The 20,618-nt window shown below is 38.9% G+C and overlaps 2 protein-coding genes and 1 non-coding gene across 4 annotated transcripts; all 3 read right to left on the bottom strand.

Moving 5' to 3' along the window:
- Positions 1–322: 322 nt before the first annotated feature.
- On the bottom strand, positions 323–3,139 carry LOC133526217 (uncharacterized). The gene is made up of 2 exons (XM_061862744.1): positions 2,432–3,139; positions 323–1,171 (listed from the first exon to the last, which is right to left on the bottom strand). The coding sequence occupies exons 1-2, from the start codon at positions 2,554–2,556 to the stop codon at positions 739–741; spliced, it is 558 nt and encodes a 185-aa protein (XP_061718728.1). The 5' UTR covers positions 2,557–3,139; the 3' UTR covers positions 323–738.
- Positions 3,140–3,669: 530 nt separating this feature from the next.
- On the bottom strand, positions 3,670–3,741 carry Trnak-cuu (transfer RNA lysine (anticodon CUU)). The gene has a single exon. It is a non-coding gene; the product is annotated as a tRNA-Lys (tRNA).
- Positions 3,742–4,855: 1,114 nt separating this feature from the next.
- Positions 4,856–12,031, bottom strand: LOC133526207 (sporozoite surface protein 2-like). 2 transcript variants are annotated; one of them, XM_061862727.1, is made up of 5 exons: positions 11,887–12,031; positions 11,246–11,427; positions 9,480–9,994; positions 6,294–7,183; positions 4,856–4,957 (listed from the first exon to the last, which is right to left on the bottom strand). In XM_061862727.1, exons 2-5 carry the CDS (start codon positions 11,425–11,427, stop codon positions 4,874–4,876), a joined length of 1,671 nt encoding a protein of 556 aa, XP_061718711.1. In that variant the 5' UTR covers positions 11,887–12,031; the 3' UTR covers positions 4,856–4,873. The 2 variants fall into 2 exon arrangements, with proteins under 2 accessions (XP_061718711.1, XP_061718712.1); XM_061862728.1 differs by lacking the exons at positions 11,246–11,427; positions 11,887–12,031 and adding an exon at positions 10,563–10,655.
- Between the last annotated feature and the right edge of the window lie 8,587 nt (positions 12,032–20,618).

Below are 20,618 nucleotides of genomic sequence, written 5' to 3'. Positions count from 1 at the left end.
TATGTATCGAATAAATCGTCTCGTAAATATGGTACTACGCTCTTATTACACTGGAATAAGATGCTATGGGACATATTTTTGAGTAAGATGTGTACACACATATTTTTACACTTGAGTGTAATAACATGCTAAAAAATCATGGAGAACGGAAAATCGGGAAAAAATTTATAAGTGTAAAAACGTTTTCTTTTTTTGTGTACGATCACGTGGGTATGCCTCCCTCTTAATAGATAATTTTAAAATAAATTAAGTACAAAACATTAAAATGGAGTTAAATATAAATTGCAAATAATTCCCTTCGCCGACTTCAGCAGGCGGGTGCACGGTGCACAGCATCTTAACCCTTTGACCGCCACCGTCGGCTATGGCCGACATCTGAATGACTTGCCAAGGACGCCAACGACGGCTACAGCCGACAGTTTCGCCAATGCAATAGCGACTAACGCGGGACTCTGTAAAGTTCAATTTCGCTTAAATAATCGTGATAGCCAGCGTCCGGGGCACGGCATGTTCCTTTGTCGTCTGGCGTTCAAAAGGTTAAGGGCAGCATTCTTCATACAAACCTTGTGCAAGTTTTATTCGTTAGTTTTGGCTCTATAGCATTTCATTTCATTTTTTGCTTGTATATATTGGATATACGCAGAACTTGATGTAGAATTTTTTCTTTCGTAAAAAAAAAAAAAAAATACAAAAAAAAAAAAAATTAAGTGAAAGAAAGAGCTTGCCCTACCCTTCGCCTTAAGGCAAGATAGCTACATCAGAGCACCCCCTGAACTCTTCCTGCGGCCCACACCCCAGTCTCCCACTCCCATCAGCGCACCGCCCCCAATTATTCCCGGCTACGTATCTCCACTGCAACACGCAATGCTCACACGTCAGAGCAGGAACCGTGTAGTTCACGAAGTACGTAGTGCTACCTTTCATAGGGTAATATTTAGTTCCACCGCTCTCTAGTTCTAGAAGCTTGTCGAAACATTCTTGGGTGTTGTTCGTGTGGTCAGTACACAGTCGGAACTCCCAAAAGCCTTTGTGGTAAGCGGTGAGTCTGGTTGTGGTTTGTATGGTGGAGCCGGGGAGGTATTTGGCGACGATGACGCCGCGATAGTCTCTGCCCTTGTACTCGTAACGGCGAGGGGTTGGCTCGTTGTATGGGTCGCCGCAGAGTCCGCATCTGAAATAAGTTGGAATTTTTACTGTGTACACTTACACTTTGTGTTGACACGTAACTTATTTAGTTGTTGCTCGGTCGAATTTCTGTCGCGGCGATCAAAAACAGGAACCACCATACCATCATCATTTATTCATGTGATGAGCATGGATATTTGTTCCTGAGTCATGGGTGTTTTCTATGTATTTAAGTATTTATAAATATTTATATATTATATATATCGTTGTCTAAGTACCCTCAACACAAGCCTTATTGAGCTAACTGTGGGACTTAGTCAATTTGTGTAATAATGTCCTATAATATTTATTTATTTATTTTATTTTTTTTTTTTTATTTATCAGGCGGGCCGTATGCTTGTTTGCCACCGACATAGTATAAAAAAAAGGAAAGATTGTCAAAAATTTCCTTTTTGATACAAACTTATCGCTGACCAGTGGCGAATTTGCACTATTTGCATTTTTGGCCGCCGTAGGCCCCAGGCCCTGTAGCAGTGGGGTGACACTCCTCCTTTCGGGCATTCTCGGCTCCGTCCGGCTCAGCATTGCTCCGAGCAATTATTAAGGTTGGCACAACTTGACGTCCCTATGCGTGCACGACCACAGATAAGATAATGACTTGAATTTTGACAACCCTAAATAGCCGAAAGGGATAGCGCCATACGTTAGAAAGGGACAGCATGATTCGTCCCTGAATCGCTGTTAAACTTCGGTTTTGTAGGAAGTGTCATTTCTGTGCGGTAGTTCTATTATTTATTCTGTGCCTGTAGTAACTATTACTAGCCGCCCCTTTCTCAGCACCCATCATATAGACTGCCGCCTTGCTCACCCCTAATATCTTGCCGCTCTATGCCTGGACCTACTGGGCCTTAGGGCAAATCCGCCATTGTCGCTGACTACTTTTCTTTCAACAGGCAACTAATACTCATTGAAACAATTCTAATGAACCCAAATCACAATTAGGTTACGTAGTTTTATCACCTACCTATGGCCACCTGTATCCATCATCCGATCAGCTTGAAAGCAGTATAATATTGCATTGTCACGACTTGCAAATGTATGTAGTTTCAGGTCAATCGAATAATGGCAAAAGTGGGTCTAATTTAGCTTGTAAGATTTGTACCGAACACATTACCAACAAACATTGCAAGTTAAATAAAAGTTTGTATAAACGGTTTTGGTTTAGTAAAATCACTATTGAAATTGAAATTTCAAATTTTAAGCTAAGAGGCAAATTAATTATCGGAACTAAAATCAAGGTACTCACTTGCCCCCATTGCGGAGCCACTGTGTCCCTACCCCTCCACAATTCAGGGCATTGTCATCATAGTTGCGTGGAGTTTTGAACCCATAGCGCCAAGCGGTTGCGCGGCCTGGCGGGTTCAACACCATGCCGTGACCGAGCACCAAGGACGCGGAATACAGCAGGATGGCCAAGCTAATCTAGAAGTACAGGTGTTGTAAGTAAAGCCTGACCAGAAATATATGATCATTGTCAAGAGGGCGCTGTTATTCTCATGTATAGGGTGACAGTTCAGTTTAGTATAAATTCCGCAATATGGCGCGTGTATATTACTGGTCAGGCTTTAGGTGTTTGGCGTACCCACTTTGTCAGTAGAAAAAGGCGCGAAATTAAAATTTTCTATGGGAAGACAACCTTTAGCGCTTAATTTTTTTAAGTTTGCCCCCTTTCTACTGACGGAATGGAAATGGCTTGCCATTTGCCAAACTATAGATGGCGTGAGTTGAATAGATGGGACTCAGGTCAATGAACTACTTTTAACGAAACTACAAGATGATTCGTCAGTGAAGCATAGATATATATGAAATTATTAAGGGGTAGACCTCGGCGGACTTTCTCTGATCAAATCGGGGAAATCCTGAAGAAAGGCCAGGTCAAGAGCACCCTAAACCGACGAGCGTGTATGAGGAATGTCATGAAAGTGAAGGAAGCGAAAGAGGTATGTCAGGATCGTAGCAAATCCGTGGTCTCTGCCTACCCCTTCGGGAAATAGGCGTGATTATATGTATGTATGTATGTATTAAGTTTGTCATAAATTCATAATTATGAAATGATGTCGGAAAAGACGAACTACCTCATCTAGGATTCGTTTATGACTAAAATTGGTTTAATTAAAGCGCAAAAATAAGATAAAAGCCAAACGAAAAAAGAAACACTTTATTTTCGTACGTTTGCGAGTAAGTAGTTAGACTATTATTATTATACCAGTGCCCGCATGAGTCACTGACAGTGTCAAAACTGACATACGCTATCGAGAACGTAATTTGCTTTCTATACATCTCGCTCGCACTTATGCGAGTACGAGCGAGATGCATAGAAAGTACGTTACCTTCCCGATAGCGTTTAAGTCACTGTCGAACTGGTGGTAGCCACATAAGTGCCTACACCATTTTGTTATCTTACATCCGCTTAGTTTAAATATATGAATTATAAATTGATACAGATGTTATACACTAAAGAAAGTTGATTACAAGTCGACCGGTCGGCCGAGGCGGGGATCGAACCCGCGTCTTCAGCTTAAGCGGCTAACGTCCTGACCACTAGACCACCCGGCCACGGCGGTACCTGGCCCAAATTCTCTGGTGTATGCTATCTTTGAAAGGCTCGGCGCCTTTGACCAACACTAAGGGCGAATTCTGTACTGGATTACGGTATAGCGAGAGAGGTGGTGCTGCCATCTATCCAACTGGGGAATAAATATATGATTAAAAGTAAAGGATACTCACAGAATTAAACATCGTAGTGACTGCTTCAATTCACAATTTAAATAAAATATTTATTATATACTTTTGCGATAGTACTTGATGTATAGAATATCAGCCTTGATATGTTTTGAGTGCAATAACTCCCGCACTTTTATCTGAAGTCTGGCCGACTAACATATCAGGAACAGTGGGAGCAAGTAATATGTATTCATCTCTTTCTTCCGGTTCAAAGTTCCGGTGTAGGAAAAAGACAGAACAATTAGGTGTAGCTTATTTGTCAAATTACCGAGTTCCCAAAGGACAATATGCGAATTTTCCTACTATTGTTTATTTCACTGTGGGTTTAGTTTAGGTATTGCATTATTAATCATTCCTGATCAATTGACATCGGTCGGTATTGGGAATTCACATTTGTTGCTATTTGAGTTAGGTATATAGGTACCGTAAAACCGCTCAACTACATAGGTAAAAAAAGTCACCAGGCTGTATCTCATGAACCGAGATAGCTAGACAGTTGAAATTTTCACAGATGATGTATTTCTGTTGCCGCTATAACAACAAATACTAAAAACAGAATAAAATAAATATTTAAGGGGGGCTCCCATACAACAAACATAATTTTTTGCCGTATTTATAAATAATGGTACGGCACCCTTCGTGCGCGAGCCCGACTCGCACTTGCCCGGTTTTTTTACTAAGAGAAGATTTTTGCAATAACTCAAAAACGGCTAGACCGATCATATTCGCTATAGTTTTCATTGAAAGTATTTAGTAAGCTTTTGTTTTACGATTTTTTTTCATATTTTTTGGACCCATGGTTCAAAAGTTAAGAGTGGGAACACCTATTTTTTTTCTTTCGGAGCCATTATTTCCGAAAACATTAACTTTATAGACCGCGGTCAGGAGCGTATATCGTCGAAGATGATCAGTAGAAGTTATATACAAATAGAAATGAAACGCGATATTAAATGTTACTATGTATTTAAAAGTATTCGTAGGTATGTTGCTCGAATACTTTTACAGGTCTCTTTGGTTTCTTTGTCTTCTGGACACGACCCGGCTGCGTCTGCAAAAAATAAGGAAGCGATATTAGTATCATGAGACTCTTATTTGACCAGAGGAAGTGACATTTATCAAAGAAGAAAGTCTGTTTTATAATGTAGGAAAACAAAGATATCATATGGTAATTCTTCAGTTTATTATCACGTATAGAACAAAAAGAAAAAGTTTGTTCTCCATTTTTTTTGCACAGGAGGTATTGACGCAAAAATGGTTGAGAAGAATTGTGCTATTGCTTAGAGTAAAACCAAGCTAGCGGCAGCGGTTTTAATAGACCAGACGGTGGAAGTGTTAAATAAACGTCATAATTTCATATCTTGTTTTGAATCTAATACCTAAGCAGTCAGGCCGTCAGGGGTATAAGTACCTACATAAATCGGGTCCATATTGGGTTGCATAAAAGTTTAAGTCATATCTTTGACACGCATAACGACTTGTGTCATAATCATCATTGCGCATTCAAATGAAAAACCATATTATATTGTGTCATACATTTTTACCCACAATATTTGATGACATACAAAGCAGTTGTCATATATTTTTTGTGCATATCTAACGAAACTAACCTAAAATTTTATGCGAATTAAATTTATGACTATAAAAATTATGTCAACTCATTTATCACAAAAACCCAGTTATGCTCAGGAATAATTATGACTAAATAGTTTTATGACTTAAAAAGTACTTTTATGACTTACAAGTTTATGCATAAAATGTTATGACAATAAAAAATATTTCATAAGTTGTTATGCGACCATAAATCCGATCAATAAAATCCTTTATTAAGTCATTAGAAGGTCGAACATGTGGGCAAGTTAGATCTATGACAAAGAAACACATGCTTAAAATGCGAAAATAATGCAAATTTATATAAAGATGAAGTGTGCTATAATTAATTCTACACGCCTAGACTCCTTAACTCAAAAAATCTTTTTAATTTAAGATTAGTAGTTATTATTATATTATTATTTGGAGCCAGTCGTGTCCCACTGCTAGGCAAAGGCCTCCCCCCAATCTCTCCACTGATCTCTGTCCAGTGCTATGTCTGGCCACTCCTTCAAGAAGGAGTCCAGTTCATCCCGCCATCGCCGGTGAGGTCTGCCAGATCCCCGATTCGAGTTTTCGGGCTCCCACTCTGTAGTGACTTTGCCCCACAACTCATTCGGCATTCGGCAGACGTGACCAGCCCAATCCCATTTTAGCTTGGCCGCTACATCGATGATTTGTGTGATGGTAGTTAGAAAAATGCATGTTTTTTTTGGTATGAAATAAACAGATTAAATAAATAAAAAGTAGTGATTGTAAACCATCCGATTTTTGATCTCATTAAAAATCCAACAAACCTTTTTCTTCTTGCGTTTGTTTTTCTTCGTTTTCCGCTCGTCACTTGTCTTGTACTCGTATCGTAAGAATTTTGATGATTTCGGCTGACGGTTCTTTTGCCTTGGCCGCGACTGTTTCGAAGGCTTAGATTTTTGAGGTCGAGATAAATGGTTTGAGGAGTGCGTTTGAGTTAGTCTTTGTGAGTTGAGCTGTTGATTTTCGGGTTGAGGATTTCGATTTGAGGGTTGAGGTCCATTAGAGGTATGACGATGTGATTGAGGATTCTGTGTTTGAGTTAGTTTTTGTACAGAGAGCTGTTGAATTCCGGGATGTTGATTTGATTGTAGGTGATGCGTTTGGGTGAGTCTTTGTGAGTTTGACTGTTTGGAAATAGATTGTCTAATTGGATGTTGGGAATGGGCACTGCTATGGGGTTTTTGTGAATATTGGAGATCTTTCGATGGATATGGGATATTTGATTGCTGATGTCGATTCGCAGTTTGTAGGTGTTGAGAAGGATAAGTATATGAGGGATGATTTTGAGAGTACTGTTGTGCGTTTGAGTGTTGATTTGAGGGATGTGGATGTCTGTTGGAATTTTGAGGTTGATTTGAGGGATGTGGCTGATGATTTAAGTGTTGAGATTGTTGATTTGAGGGATGTGGCTTATGATTTGAGTTTTGAGGTTGCTGATTTGAGGGTTGTGGTTGGTTTGAGTTTGGAGATTGATTTGAGGGATGTGGTTGACGGTTTGAGTGTGGAGGTTGGTCTATTGAGTTTTGTGACTGTCTATTGGCTTGTGGCTTCTGAGACGCTTCTTTCGTTGGTTTTGGTCGTCGATTCGAGGGTTTCGTGTTGGCGGGACGCTGGGGTGGCGATGGACGCTTCGGGTCTTTGCGTGTCAGGTAACCTGTGTAAAGAGATGTCTAAGTTACTTGTTACGTCTGTTATTGCTGCAGGTACCCAAGGCTGAGAACCGGTTTTTTCTTCATACGAAAAATACCGGTGAGTGAGGGAGTGGGACGGTAGCCCGCTTCATGAGCGCTGGAGGACCTACCACAAACCTGTCACCATGAAGTCGGGGTGAACTGCTCCTAGGCCTATTATAATTGCCTTATTTAGTTATTTTAGTTGTATTATTAATTGTAGACTTTAGTTTAAATAGCCTAATTTTATTGTACATACCTATGGAGTATTATTTCTGGAATAAAGACATTTCATTTCAATTCATTACGTTCTGTCTCGTTCTTTGGTTTATTATTTCATTTTAAATGTATTACTCTTGAATAGTGAATACCTAAGTTGAATTAACAAGTATCACTCGAAATTTCCAAGTCGGAAAGGCTTTCTTTATTCTTTAAAAACAGTGTGTCAATCAGTTCTCTAGAGTGTAAATTTCGTGTTGCTTCCTCAACTGGTTGAATGGATTTTCAAGTGATGGCTTTTATTATTCATTTTTAAAAGCATGAATTTAGAGTTTTAATGTTTTACAGCTAGTGTATGCCTCTCGTTTGTTGGTGAAAACGTCTCGTTTGTGTTTTACCAGAACAGAAAAGTTTGTTCACCTCGCGTGCCTTGAAACCCTCGCAACGCTCAAGATTCCACATGTTTAACCACTCGCTGCGCTTGTGGTCATGTGCGGCGTTACTAAACTGATTAAACAGTTCCATGTTAAAATAATGAGAGAGTTGCAAGGAGGAACGTCAGACGGGATTGTAACTCCTACCTGCTTTACCTAAGCAAAAGTATTTTGTATTTTGAAAATAGAGAGGTCAAAGGTTTGAAATACAAAATAGTTTTCTTCAAAACGTATTTCAATACAAATACGTATTTTCCATTTTGTATTTGCATTTTAAATACAAGTATTTCAAATAAGTCACATCTCTGACTACAGCCTGAACTAACTGCCCTTTTGTTATGATATCGTATGAAAAATACACGCAGTATGCTTAACCATGGAATACTTTGCAATTAGGGGCCATCCATTAATTACATCACACGTTTAGGGGTAGGGAGCGGGTACAGAAAATGTTACCTGTTATGACATATGATAATCTAATTAATGGATGACCCCTTAGGAAATATATCAACAGTTCACGTTCAAAACTATCTGCAATACCTAGTTTAATTGTTCTATATATTTTTTAAGCTATCTAAGAAAGGTAGATATTGTTAACGCATAGTATTATATGCTGTTTTTGTCGCTGACTGTACCTATAGCTGCATCATACTTGACGTAGAACTTACCAGGGGGCCTACCGCGAAAACCGAAATTCGCCAATTGCGGGGATTTTTCTCTTTTGCTCTCACTAAAACGTAATTAGAGTGACAGAGAAAAATGCTCGCAATTGACGAACTTCGATTTTCGCGGTAGGCCCCCTGCAGTCAAAGAGTAAAAGTAATGCCTACAGTGCAGACTTACCATACTGATTGTAACATCCATAGGTCACTAGATAAGTTTTGCAATAGACAAATATGAAACAAAGAGGTCACCGATCACATATACTTTTTAAAACTACATTTCCATAGACAATGATTGTCCGGAAAACATTCACTTTCTTTTTAAATTGACTTATTAAAATTTTTTAACTTTGTGTAAAGATTTTTTTCGGAGGTGCGGTGACAAAAACCGTTAGATCGTTACCTACGTATTCTATATTCTATCTAGTATTTAAATAAGTCTATAGGGAGCGTGCATGAACTGTAGGAGGCAGCACAGGAGTCGTCAGATTTTTGGCGCGAGGCGTAAATGTTTATTGTTCCGATGTAGCCCACAAGATGGCAGAACCTACTATGCACAAGAAAACACGTGACGTGTAAATGTAGGTACATGTTTATGGTTCGGATTCAGGCCACAAGGTGGCAGACTCTCCAACGCGCACAGTCCCTATTGAATATAATCGCATAAGAATTGTACTGGTAGTTTTGATGTATGGTCTCGAGCATGAAGAAATGGATACGTAAGACGAATTAATAAAACAAGACATTATTTTACTGTTTTATTATAAAATAATAAATAAATTATAGTAAGCGCTTTGGTTCCAGACGCATACATTCATTCACTCCTAATAAATCATTAATAGCTAAACCTAACCTTACCTAACGACTTGTGGCGCCTAAATGAGGCAAAACTTAAACTCTCATTTAAAACTATACCAGAACCCAACCTTAAAATTATTCTTTCAAATCATTCTCAACTTCCTTACCTTGATCTAACTCATAGAATCCGTGCTGCAAATAGTAGAAAAGCGGCGACGGGATGTTTTCGTTGCTTAGTGTCTTCGACACGCCAATGGCAATATCGGAGCATGCTCGGAACTCTTCCTGATTCCCACAGCCTAATCCTGACGTTCCATTATTGCAGATACCCCAGTTATTTCCAGCTACATATCTCCATTGGAGCACACAATGCTCACAGATTAACCCAGACGGTAGTTTATAGTTGACTTCGTAGATTCCACTGCCTTGTTTTGGAGTGTATTTAGTCTCTCCATCTTCTGACACGAGGAGATGTTTGTCGAAGCATGCTTGGGAGTTGTCAGTCGGGTCAGGACAGAGCTTGAACTCCCAGTAGCCCATGTGGGAGGTGGTGAGGTGGGTCGTGGTGGCGATGGTGGCCCCGGGGAGGTATTTGGCGACGATGAAGCCGAGGCCGTAGGTGCCACCGAGCTCGTGGGGGCGCGGGGGTGGTATGCTGTAGGAGTCACCGCAGATTCCGCATCTAAGGGAGAATGGTTAACAATGTGTTTTAAGAAGTGTGCTGTGTAATTTTTTATAACAATTCCCAATGCAGATATAGATTAGGAATTTCACATTCCAGTCCGTTTAGTTAACTAAAACTCGGATATTTTTTATTTGTATTTAACATACCTATTAAACCTAACCTCGATTTCTCCAAGTCCTTAAAAAACAACAGAAGAGCCTTTAAAGATTTTGGCTTTAAATTGTTTTCTGTCTATCTTTTCTACGGCTCTAGTGAAGGAGGTAATAAATTTATCGCGCCTTCAATAGCGTTTTCAAGTCAGCTGTTAGTTGAAAGGTGGATGTGTTGAATAAACACATTTAGTTGTGAGCGTAAAACATTAGTAGATTAGACGTGCATAACAGGATTAAAAGTTGAACGTCATTACTCGACCACCGAGTTGAAAAGCAGCCACAGTTCAAGCTATCATCATCATAGTTGATCGGCGTGTGGAGCCCCAGCTTCCACGCCGATGCCGAAGGAGGTTGCGTCACTCTCCCGTGACCCAGGATGGAAGTGCCTCTATTAGGATGGTAGCTGGACTTACTTGCCCCCATTGCTCGACCACTGCATCGAAAAGCCGCCATAGTTCTAGCCATCATTATCATAGTTGGTCGGCGTGTGGAGCCCGAGCCTCCACGCCGATGCCGAAGGAGGTTGCGTCACTCCCTCGTGACCCAGGACGAGAGGGCCTCTAGGACGGTAGTTGTACTTACTTGCCCCCATTGCTCGACCACTGCGTCGGAAAGCCGCCACAGTTCAAGCCATCATCATCATAGTTGGCCTGTGTGGGAAACCCAAGTCTCCACGCTGACGCTCTCAAAGGAAATTGCGTCACTCCCCCGTGACCCAGGACGAGTTCCTCTAGGATGGTAGCTGTACTTACTTGCCGCCATTGCTCGACCACTGCATCGAAACACCGCCACAGTTCTAGCCATCATTATCGTAATTGGTCGGCGTGTGGAGCCCGAGCCTCCACCACGATGCCGAAGGAAGTTGCGTCACTCCCCGTGACCCAGGACGAGAGTGCCTCTAGGATGGTAGTTGTATTTACTTGCCGCCATTGCTCGACTGCTCGACCACTGCATCGAAAAGCAGCCACAGTTCTAGCCATCATTATCATAGTTGATCGGCGTGTGGAACCCGAGCCTCCACCACGATGCCGAAGGAAGTTGCGTCACTCCCCGTGACCCAGGACAATAGTGCCTCTAGGATGATAGTTGTACTCACTTGCCCCCATTGCTCGACCACTGCGTCGAAAAGCCGCCACAGTTCAAGCCATCATCATCATAGTTGGCCGGTGTGGGAAACCCAAGTCTCCACGCTGACGCTCTCGAAGGAGGCTGCGTCACTCTCCCGTGACCCAGGACGAGAGATGCAGAAGCAAGCAGAAGGAAGGTGTGGCTGATCATCTGTTAAATAGACAGTTCATGCATATGAAGGTAATATGGGAATCGGACACATTGTTAACTGACCATTTTTAAACCTTCTCGCATAAACGTCTACCGATTTCGCAGAGACAACTCTGGTACCTAAGTAAAACAATTTTAACATAGGTACACACTTATAGGTACACGGTACTTTTTACATTTAGTCTTCTTTTTTTGATTTTCTCATCTTAATAAAAAAATAGACAAAAGAAGCGGTATTTTACTAATGAGATAAAATTTAAGAAATTTAAACCTCCTGTAATTCTATTTTATGTTAATTTTTTTTTAATTTTACCTCACGAGTTACGAACTTGTTCCCGCCGTGTAATGTTCGTTAATTTATGCGATACAAAAATAACAATGCGAGGTATAAATATGTGTTATTAGTAAAAAATAAAGAGCAGTTAAAAATAAATAAGTATATAAAAAGCTAAGTATTACCTTATTTGCAATGACTAAACGCACAGAAGATGGACTAAAAACAATTTAAAAAGTTAATTAGGCAATAGAGCCAACAACTTTTTTCACGGCGCCGTTCGAAATCGGAAGAAGCGTTCAGAAATGAAAGTGATGACTGATGCGATTTCCCGCCAATTTATATAGAAGCGTATCTTTCGATCGTTATCTCACCAACATAATAAATACTTGGTGTTGTAAAGATATGAAACGAATCACAACAATTAACAGCGTTTCTGTGTTTGACTTCCTAATCAGATAAGGGTGACCTAGTTTTAATTCGCAATATATGGGATTCTGGGCCTTGGATTGGCTTAGTAGCCGAGAAAATTAAATATTTGAAAACATGTAAATTCTGTTGAACCTTCATTTTTTAATGTGCCGCTATTTTACTGATACAAATGGTTGGCCCAAATTTAGTTTTTCCATACTAGAGGGTAATATTATGAACTTGAACTGTTTATCGACCTAGCGAAACGAAGGTATCGTTTCAGGGCTATAACCGCCGACACTAAAGCTCGCAAATCTAATTATTACACCTTAATTGGAGTAAAACAAAAAGATGCCCGCAATATTCCAACTTAGTCAGCTTGCTTCAATAATGCTTCAAAATTTCGTTTATCTGCCCGGATTTTGCACCATCCACAAGTCGCATTTTTCAACCGGCTATCGTGTAAATTTTGTGATCAGTTTTGATAATTATTGGTATAAAGTTTTTGTATTGATTCCATTCGATTAGTTTTGTATGTGGAAAATAATAGAACGGTATATTTTTCGATGGTTATGGAATTATTATTATTATTTCTCTTTATTCATTGCATATCTTAGATTAGGTTTTATTCTTATATCTCCTTGGATTTCACGGGCCTATAAATCCCGGTCTTTTGATAGGCTTGCGTGGGGATATAGATCCAACACGTAGAGGCCCCTTGGAGAGCTTTAATGTCATGTATAACGCCTGCTACAATCCGTTCACAGGCCCAACAATAGACACCCATTTATTCTTCTTATTATTATATAATTATAGGCGAGCAGCTATTTAGCTGATGAGCCTATGTCACACAGTGTCCTGTATAAAAAGATACAGTTAAAAGTTTGTAAAGTCGTATCACATCACTAAGTAACATCAGTCTAACTTATTGTTTAAAAGCCACTTGTCCAATCTGTTTTTAAAAACATTGACCGAGGGAGCAGTTACAACACTATCCGGTAAACGATTCCAAGCCGCCACGACACGGTTGGACAAAGAATCGCAACTTAGTCGGGCAACTTGTGCATACTAATCTAGAATTTAGGATAGGGTTTCTTTAATTAGAAGCATTGCATATTGGCTTCATTAGGCGAGCTGCTGATGTAGCTTTTAATCTTAAAAGAGACACAGATAGAGCTCGCGTACACCTATTACAAACTTAAGTAACGATTTTATAACTAAATGCAGAAGTTTTTTTATGCGTCTAAAAATCAATCAGTAAATTAGGAATTATAGAGCCCTTAATTTTGTTAGGTTTATCCACAGGACCTAGATGAACCTAATTGCTGTGTGACAATTGCATTTATATCATCACTTTCATATGTGACGTTATCTACACCGTGTTTTTATTGAATTGCGTTAACTCCGGGGTTTCGGTAAGTACGTTTAAGGAAACTAAATGGCATAGTTAATTTTCAAAAAAAAATTTTTTTTTTTTGTTTTTTTTTTACTATTTTTATTTTTATAAAAAGTAACTAAATGTTGCATATAGCGTTGTTGTAACACGGGCATTACATTTAACTCAACCAAACAATTGAAAACTGTGACATATCAATGTCATTTCTAACATCGATCGTCCGAGATAGTACGTACGTTTAGTAGCAAATGTATGAACTCGCACTAAACACTAACTAATAAGTAAACAGGTCCTAAAGCAAGTGTACACGCTCGTAAGGGCCTTATAATATAAAAATTTATGATTGATTATCTCCGAAATGGAGTTAGTTAGAATATCGGTATCTTTGAGAAAGTTACTTAATTTAAGCTCAGGAATGCACCCTCGAAATTAACGCAAATCAAAAAAAACACGGTGTATGTAAAGGGGCCTTATTGTCGATGGCGCTTTCGCCGTTATACACGATGCTCCGATACAAATACAACGCTGCGCGACGCAGTGCGGCGTAAGCGCCATCGACAATAAGGTCCCTTTTCATAGATAATGCCACATATTTTCAAGTCTTTTTCAAGTGCTTAAAGGAATGCCAGCGAGGGAAAATCCTTGCCAACACATGTTTTACCTATCAATAAATAATTGTTCGTAAGTGGCGTAGATACTTCGTTTGACGAGTGTAACAATAACCGGAAAATGGAGCGTTTAATTTTATCAAATGGGTTTTTGACCCGATGACGTTATGATGCGTCAGATTAAGTTAGGTCAAACATGCGTTAAGTTTATGTAGCTAAGCAGTTAACCTATATGATCTAATAATATTATTTAGAAGGCTATATTGTATTTTTCCCTCTGAATGTAATCTGTTACCGAAGCCTATGGGCTTGTGGACTTGCATTGCTTTATAAATACCATCAGACATAACAGACACAAGTTCAGCCTGATAAAGATGTTTACTTACTAATCGATAAACACTTTGGAGGATTGTAGATACAAGAACCGATTATGCGATGCCTTACCAATGCTCGGAACCGGTTAATAAAATACCGGTAAATACCGGTTTATTTCGGTGTCCTTCGAACTTTTATAAGAACGCGAACGTAATAAGAACTTTATTGTAACCTAAAAAACCGGTTTATTCGACGAGCGACGAAACGGCTGGCCGGCCTGGTGGTGTGCTAAGTAAACATCTATGTTTACTACACCGATACCGGTTAATTTGACAAGAACTGTTCTCAAAATACTGGTTTTTCGAGAGAAACCGAAATTTTTTGCGCAAAGTACATGATAACTGTTTGGAAATTTAACCGGTTTCCGAGCCCTGTGCCTTACCTCCCGGTTTTGTGAGGGCTTGTGGGTGAGTTTATTTATCCAGTCTACCTCTTAAATATAATAAATAGCCTTTACACTAGTACATATACTTAATTACGTTTTTATTCCTAGACCTAAAATCTCTCTAAATAAGTGGCACTATTCACTAAAATGATCTACACCTGACTTATATGAAGATTGAAATTATTTATTTTAACATCCATTATAAAACAAGCCCTTGAATTAAGACATTTTGACTGTAATAAGATTATTTACTTCCATTTGCGAAAATAGGAAGCGCCTTGAGTTTTATTTCCCATTCGGTAACCGCCATGTCTCCATCTTCAAATATTATGCTTGAAAGATAAACATCCGAGAGATTTTTTTAGCTCGTATGTGTATTTCATTTTATGGATAACTTTTGCGATAATTTACGAGCGGAATATCAAGCGATTGTCATCTTCGCTAAGCCACCTTGACATTTTCTATGGAACAGTAATTTTTTTTTTGCGATTTCGGGGTTGGTCCCATAGTAAACATTGCTCAGTATAACTTATATATTCACCCCGTAAATTATTGCAGGTGACTAAATAAAGAAAGAAATTTTTGTTATATAGGTACCAACACCTACACTTTACACTTCATATCATGCGTTCTTAATCAGCTTAACCTTTTAGGGTTTCGTACCAAAAAGGTACAAAAGGAACCCTTATGGTGCGACTCTGTCCGTCCGTCCGTCTGTCTGTCTGTCTGTCTGTCACATCGCTAAATATCTCCAGAACCACTTAAGCTATCGATTTGAAATTTTGAATAGTTATGAAGAACCCTAACCCAGACACATTGAAAGTATTATTTTTAACTTTATTTTTATTAAGTATGGAAAATGCTCAATATGAAGAGGGGGCAAAATTTAAAAGTCTAGTGACTAGGCCAAGTGGGGTATCATTTTTTATCATTTGAAGTATATCGTTTAATCCCTTGGTATGTAAATATATAGCTTCGCATAGCCTGTGAAAACATCGCATCGTCAAAGTTACAATAGTAGATTGTTAACCAAAAGATCGAAGGCAGCCATTTCCGTCGAAGTAGTTTGGCGCTCGAACGCAGTGAGAGGTCCCGAGACTAAAATGGTGCCTTTCAACCGAGTTAAACACTCTATTTTTCATTGCATTTAAAAAACAGGGCTAAGTATAAACTTCAGTAGTATGACTTGTTGTTTTTTTTTTATTAACAATTTAGTTAAAAATATCGTTATTCATGGAATGGGGAATTCATTAAAATCTAGTTTTTAATTGCTTATTGCAAAAAAAAGAAAAAAAACGTATTTAGAAAGTACAGTTGCTCTAGAGCAGAAACGTATCACTGCACACTTTTTAGGACAATAACGACTCACTTTGTTTTTTTAATACTACGTCGGTGGCAAACAAGCATACGGCCCGCCTGATGGTAAGCAGTCTCCGTAGCCTATGTACGCCTGCAACTCCAGAGGAGTTACTTGCGCGTAGCCGACCCTACACCCCACCTCCCCCACCCCCCCGTTGAGCTCTGGCAAACTTACTCACTGGCAGGAACACAACACTATGAGTAGGGTCTAGTGTTATTTGGCTGCGGTTTTCTGTAAGGTGGAAGTACTTCACCAGTTTGCTCTAGATCTAAAAATGACATCCGCTGTGCTGTGCTCACCCAAAGCGAGACATTCACAATGTCCATACCTCTCTTGTGGACGTAGTTTAAGGACGTACCCGGGTCACTTTCAGAGCATGAAAAATAAAAAGTAATTAAATGTTCTAAAGATTCAAGTTTCTAAACGGCAGATTTCTAAATATAAGGACTCTGGTATTAACCAATACGTTGAATCACCAGAGAATGTAGGGTCAATAATGGAATTAAATCTGTAGGACTAAGATGGTCAGCTCTTCATTTATCACCATGCCTGTCACGTTCTAACAAGTATGTAAGTGCGAAAGTGACGGGCATAGTGACAAGTGATAAAAATGGAACCATGCTGCCACCGCTAGGAACACATTGTAACATGCGTAATACGAATGATTGGAAATAATACAAGACAATGGGTTATAAAGACATAAAGATAAATAAAGAGATTTCGAGAGCGTGGTTTATTCCGGTTATCTTTAGGGCTGTGAAGTTTATGCCTAGATTACCAGACAGCCTAGCCAAGATGACAATCACTGTACTGCCACTGTACGGGCACTGTAGCCAACGAAACGGTAATCTCTCTACAGAGAGACATTAGCGTATCGTTCGCTACGGCGCAAACGATTGGCATCTTCGCTACGTACCCAGGTCCAGGTCAATAAATGTGTGACGGTGAAATAAATAAATAGTAACGACAACAAGTATGCCACATATAATTTTTAAGAAAAAAAACCGACTTCATTGAGGGAGACCGGTGAAAGAACGATTATTGTTGATTTTAGATTTCATGCAATGAAATTAAAAAGACAGCGTCCTACGCCTAATTATGTAGAAAAGGAGGTAACATGTTTTTTTTTGCACCCACTTGACACATTTCAGATTTGCCCTATGGTTGACTGGTAATATACCTACCCGCAATAGGGTATTCGACTGTATTTAAGATAAATTATTTCACACCATGCATGAAATAAAGCACCAATAATAATTATTTTAGTAGAATTAAAATGCCTAGTAGTGGAGATAGTATTGAAGGGAGCCACATGAAATCGAGCGCTCGAAATTCAAAAATCGCCCTCCTGTAGAGACATTCGGACATACGAAAGATTTAGTGCCAATGCTGAATCGGAGATTCGCTATCGCTCGGTCAATAACGGTTTGTATTTTTCTCGATGCTCAGGTAAGCTGAGGATCTATTTCTTGAAAGCAGATCCTATTGTATGTAAATGATGTATTTCTTGAAAGATACAAGATGTAAAAGTTAGGTCGTAAGTTCAAAAAGGGTCAAGTCTGACTGTACACAACACAATAGGTGTGAACTTATTTGAAAACACCGTTATTGATGTTGGCCTTCATTGTAAATCAGGTATCAGTCTACCGTTGAGAACCATAAATTCACCGTTGATGCCCAACGTTGCCCAAGCAAAATATTACCTAATTAAATAGTACATTGTGCACAACCTACACAATATGGGTAAAACAGACAGCCCCATGTGCAGAGCGTGCATGGAAAAAGAAGAAACAACAAAACATATTCTCCTAGACTGCAAACAGGTAGAAGTATACAGGAACAAATACCTAGGGACTCCGTGCACACTAGGAGAGGCAATTAGCAACCTGAAAACTTTGCTAGGCTTCGTGGAGGAGCTGGGGTGGTTAGAGTAGCGCTACCTCGTTTCACGCAAAATAGGCACAATGGTTGTCGATTTGCGGAAAATGCCCAGAAGCACTAACTACTAGTACATTGTGCAACGAGGGGGGTAAGTGAAATTTTTCAAACGAGGTTTTTAGACACACGACAGCCGCAGGCTGGAGTTTGCAATATTACCCCCGGAGTTATAGGTAAAATGTTTTACATCACACTTGCGAAGAAAAAACTAAGTTTTAAGCGAAATAATTCTTAAATACGGTGCCATGTCAAACATTCGTGCGCCATTTTGTAATATCTTGACAGGTTAGGCATCGAAGGCACAAACCTATTCGGTATTCAGCCACGATTGAAAATTATGTAAAAATATTTTAAACGGCTGTTAAATTAATCAAATTAAATAATTTTAAACATAAACAAAAACACTAAATTATAAACGTCAGTATTTTGAAAGTAAAACTCATTTATACTACTTGGTTGATAATAGTTTGTAAAAGTGACATAATTAAAAAAAGGTTTTACTCCCTGGGGAGTTATAGCTTTTTTTTCACAAACCATAACTCCCGTGGGAACAATGTAGGCCTTTGACCTTCAGTACACCTGCATTAAATAAGATCTTTTTCAAGCAAGTGTGATGAAAAAGTTTTTTTTTTATTATATATAACCTATCAAACACGCTCTCAACTTTTCCTTATCATTATTTTATTATGAAAATAATAGGTACTAAAACTTATACTGCGCCCATTGCATGAATCACATGATACAATTTATAGTGGAATACCTATTACGACTAGAATATAATATAATTTTGGACCCGGGTACGTCCTTAAACTACGTCCAAAAGAGAGGTATGGGCATTGTGAATGTCATCTCGCTTTGTGTGGTAGGGCACAGCCAGTGGATGTCATTCCAGATCTAGAGCAGAGTCCAACTGGGGAAGTACCTCCACCTTACAGAAAACAGCAGCCAAATAACACTACACCCTACTCATAGTGTTGTGTTCCTGCCGGTGAGTAAGGTTGCCAGAGCTCAACGAGGGGGGGCGGGTTTAGGGTCAGCAACGCGCATGTAACTCCTCTGGAGTTGCAGGCGTACATAGGCTACGGAGACTGCTTACCATCAGGCGGGCCGTATGCTTGTTTGCCACCGAAGTAGTATAAAAAAAAGAATAGAACAAAAATATTCGTAAGCACAAACACAGAATAGAAAATTATACAAGACAAAGGAGAAAGTGCCACGAGATGGCCTCATCTCAGCATGTTGCTGGCGACTTCCAGCGCTGGTCTTCCGATGAGACCATCCGGTGAAACAATGACGACAGGTAACAAAAATAACAACAAAATTAATATAAAACATAAAAAGTAGGTAGCTAGATTGTTTTTTTCGCTTTTGTCTGCCCTATTTTTCTGATTTCAGGGTTGGTCCCATAATAAAAGTTACTCATATGACCTAAACATTAACGGGTTTAAGTAATTGCTTTACGTTCAGTACCCCTAGTGTAAATTTAATCGACATTTGCGTTAAGCAAGACGAACGCATTTGCGTTAAGTCTCATTTTGTATAGGATTTTGAGTTTCCAAAACGTCCCGCTTGGCGCGCTCTTTCTAAATCCAATACAAAATGAGACTAAACGCAAACGCGTACGTCACGTTTCGAAATCGAATTTATTTACACTAGGGGTGCTGATATACGTATTGTAAACACCCCTATAATTAAAGAAGCACCAGTAATGGAATGGTATAGACAAATCCTGTAAAACAAGTATTTACCATCAGTTTTTAATCGCTGGCAACGTTTTACCATAAACAAGAGCCAAAGAGTTGCTTAAGTTTAATTTTTATTGATATTTGTTATTTTGAAAATTAATAGCGCCATGACTAAATAAAAAAAACAGTTTTAATTGGTTAATAATATTGAAACCAATTGCAGTAGCTTTCATTAAATACATAGAAAACATAAAGGATGAATTGGACATTCAACTTTTAAAGCGTAAAGCTGTAGAAATTTTACAGGTGTCGGTGAAATATCATAAAACATTTCTCAAATTTTCCATGATTGATACCGTTAACATATATGTATATACCGTTTTTTTCCACTAAACGCAAATCACATGTAGGTATACGAGTAGGTAAATCATGACATTCGTGTATGTATGTGTCAGTCTCCTGTGAATATCTCATTTGGAATTTCAGTTCACTAGACCGATCTTATCAGCAATAACATTCGATTACCTATATTTGCATTATTACACAATAATCTTATTATTAATAGTACTATCATACTTATCATTATCAGTGCAATCAATTGCAGTAATAGAACTTTGTCGCTTTGGAGTTATAAAAGGATTCCACATATATATGTAGCTGTAGAATTATAGTATTTAAAACAACATAGTTCTAAGGAATTATAGTAGGCACTATAATGATAAAGTGACACATATTCATCGCTTATCAAAAAAAATCACG

This window comes from Cydia pomonella, chromosome 16 (genome assembly GCF_033807575.1).
Source record: "Cydia pomonella isolate Wapato2018A chromosome 16, ilCydPomo1, whole genome shotgun sequence".
In the NCBI taxonomy this organism is placed as follows: Eukaryota; Metazoa; Arthropoda; class Insecta; order Lepidoptera; family Tortricidae; genus Cydia; species Cydia pomonella.
This window is presented reverse-complemented; position numbering and strand designations above follow the sequence as displayed.

What these genes read in the sequence shown, in the direction of transcription:
- LOC133526217 (XM_061862744.1), bottom strand. Translation starts at nt 2,556, where the DNA reads ATGGTGTTGAACCCGCCAGGCCGCGCAACCGCTTGGCGCTATGGGTTC. An exon ending in TGGCTCCGCAATGGGGGCAA is followed by an intron (nt 1,172 to 2,431) that starts GTGAGTACCTTG and finishes AACTTATTTCAG; the next exon opens with ATGCGGACTCTGCGGCGACC.
- LOC133526207 (XM_061862727.1), bottom strand. Translation starts at nt 11,427, where the DNA reads ATGATCAGCCACACCTTCCTTCTGCTTGCTTCTGCATCTCTCGTCCTG. An exon ending in TGGTCGAGCAATGGGGGCAA is followed by an intron (nt 9,995 to 11,245) that starts GTGAGTACAACT and finishes ATTCTCCCTTAG; the next exon opens with ATGCGGAATCTGCGGTGACT. An exon ending in ATTCTATGAGTTAGATCAAG is followed by an intron (nt 7,184 to 9,479) that starts GTAAGGAAGTTG and finishes CTCTTTACACAG; the next exon opens with GTTACCTGACACGCAAAGAC.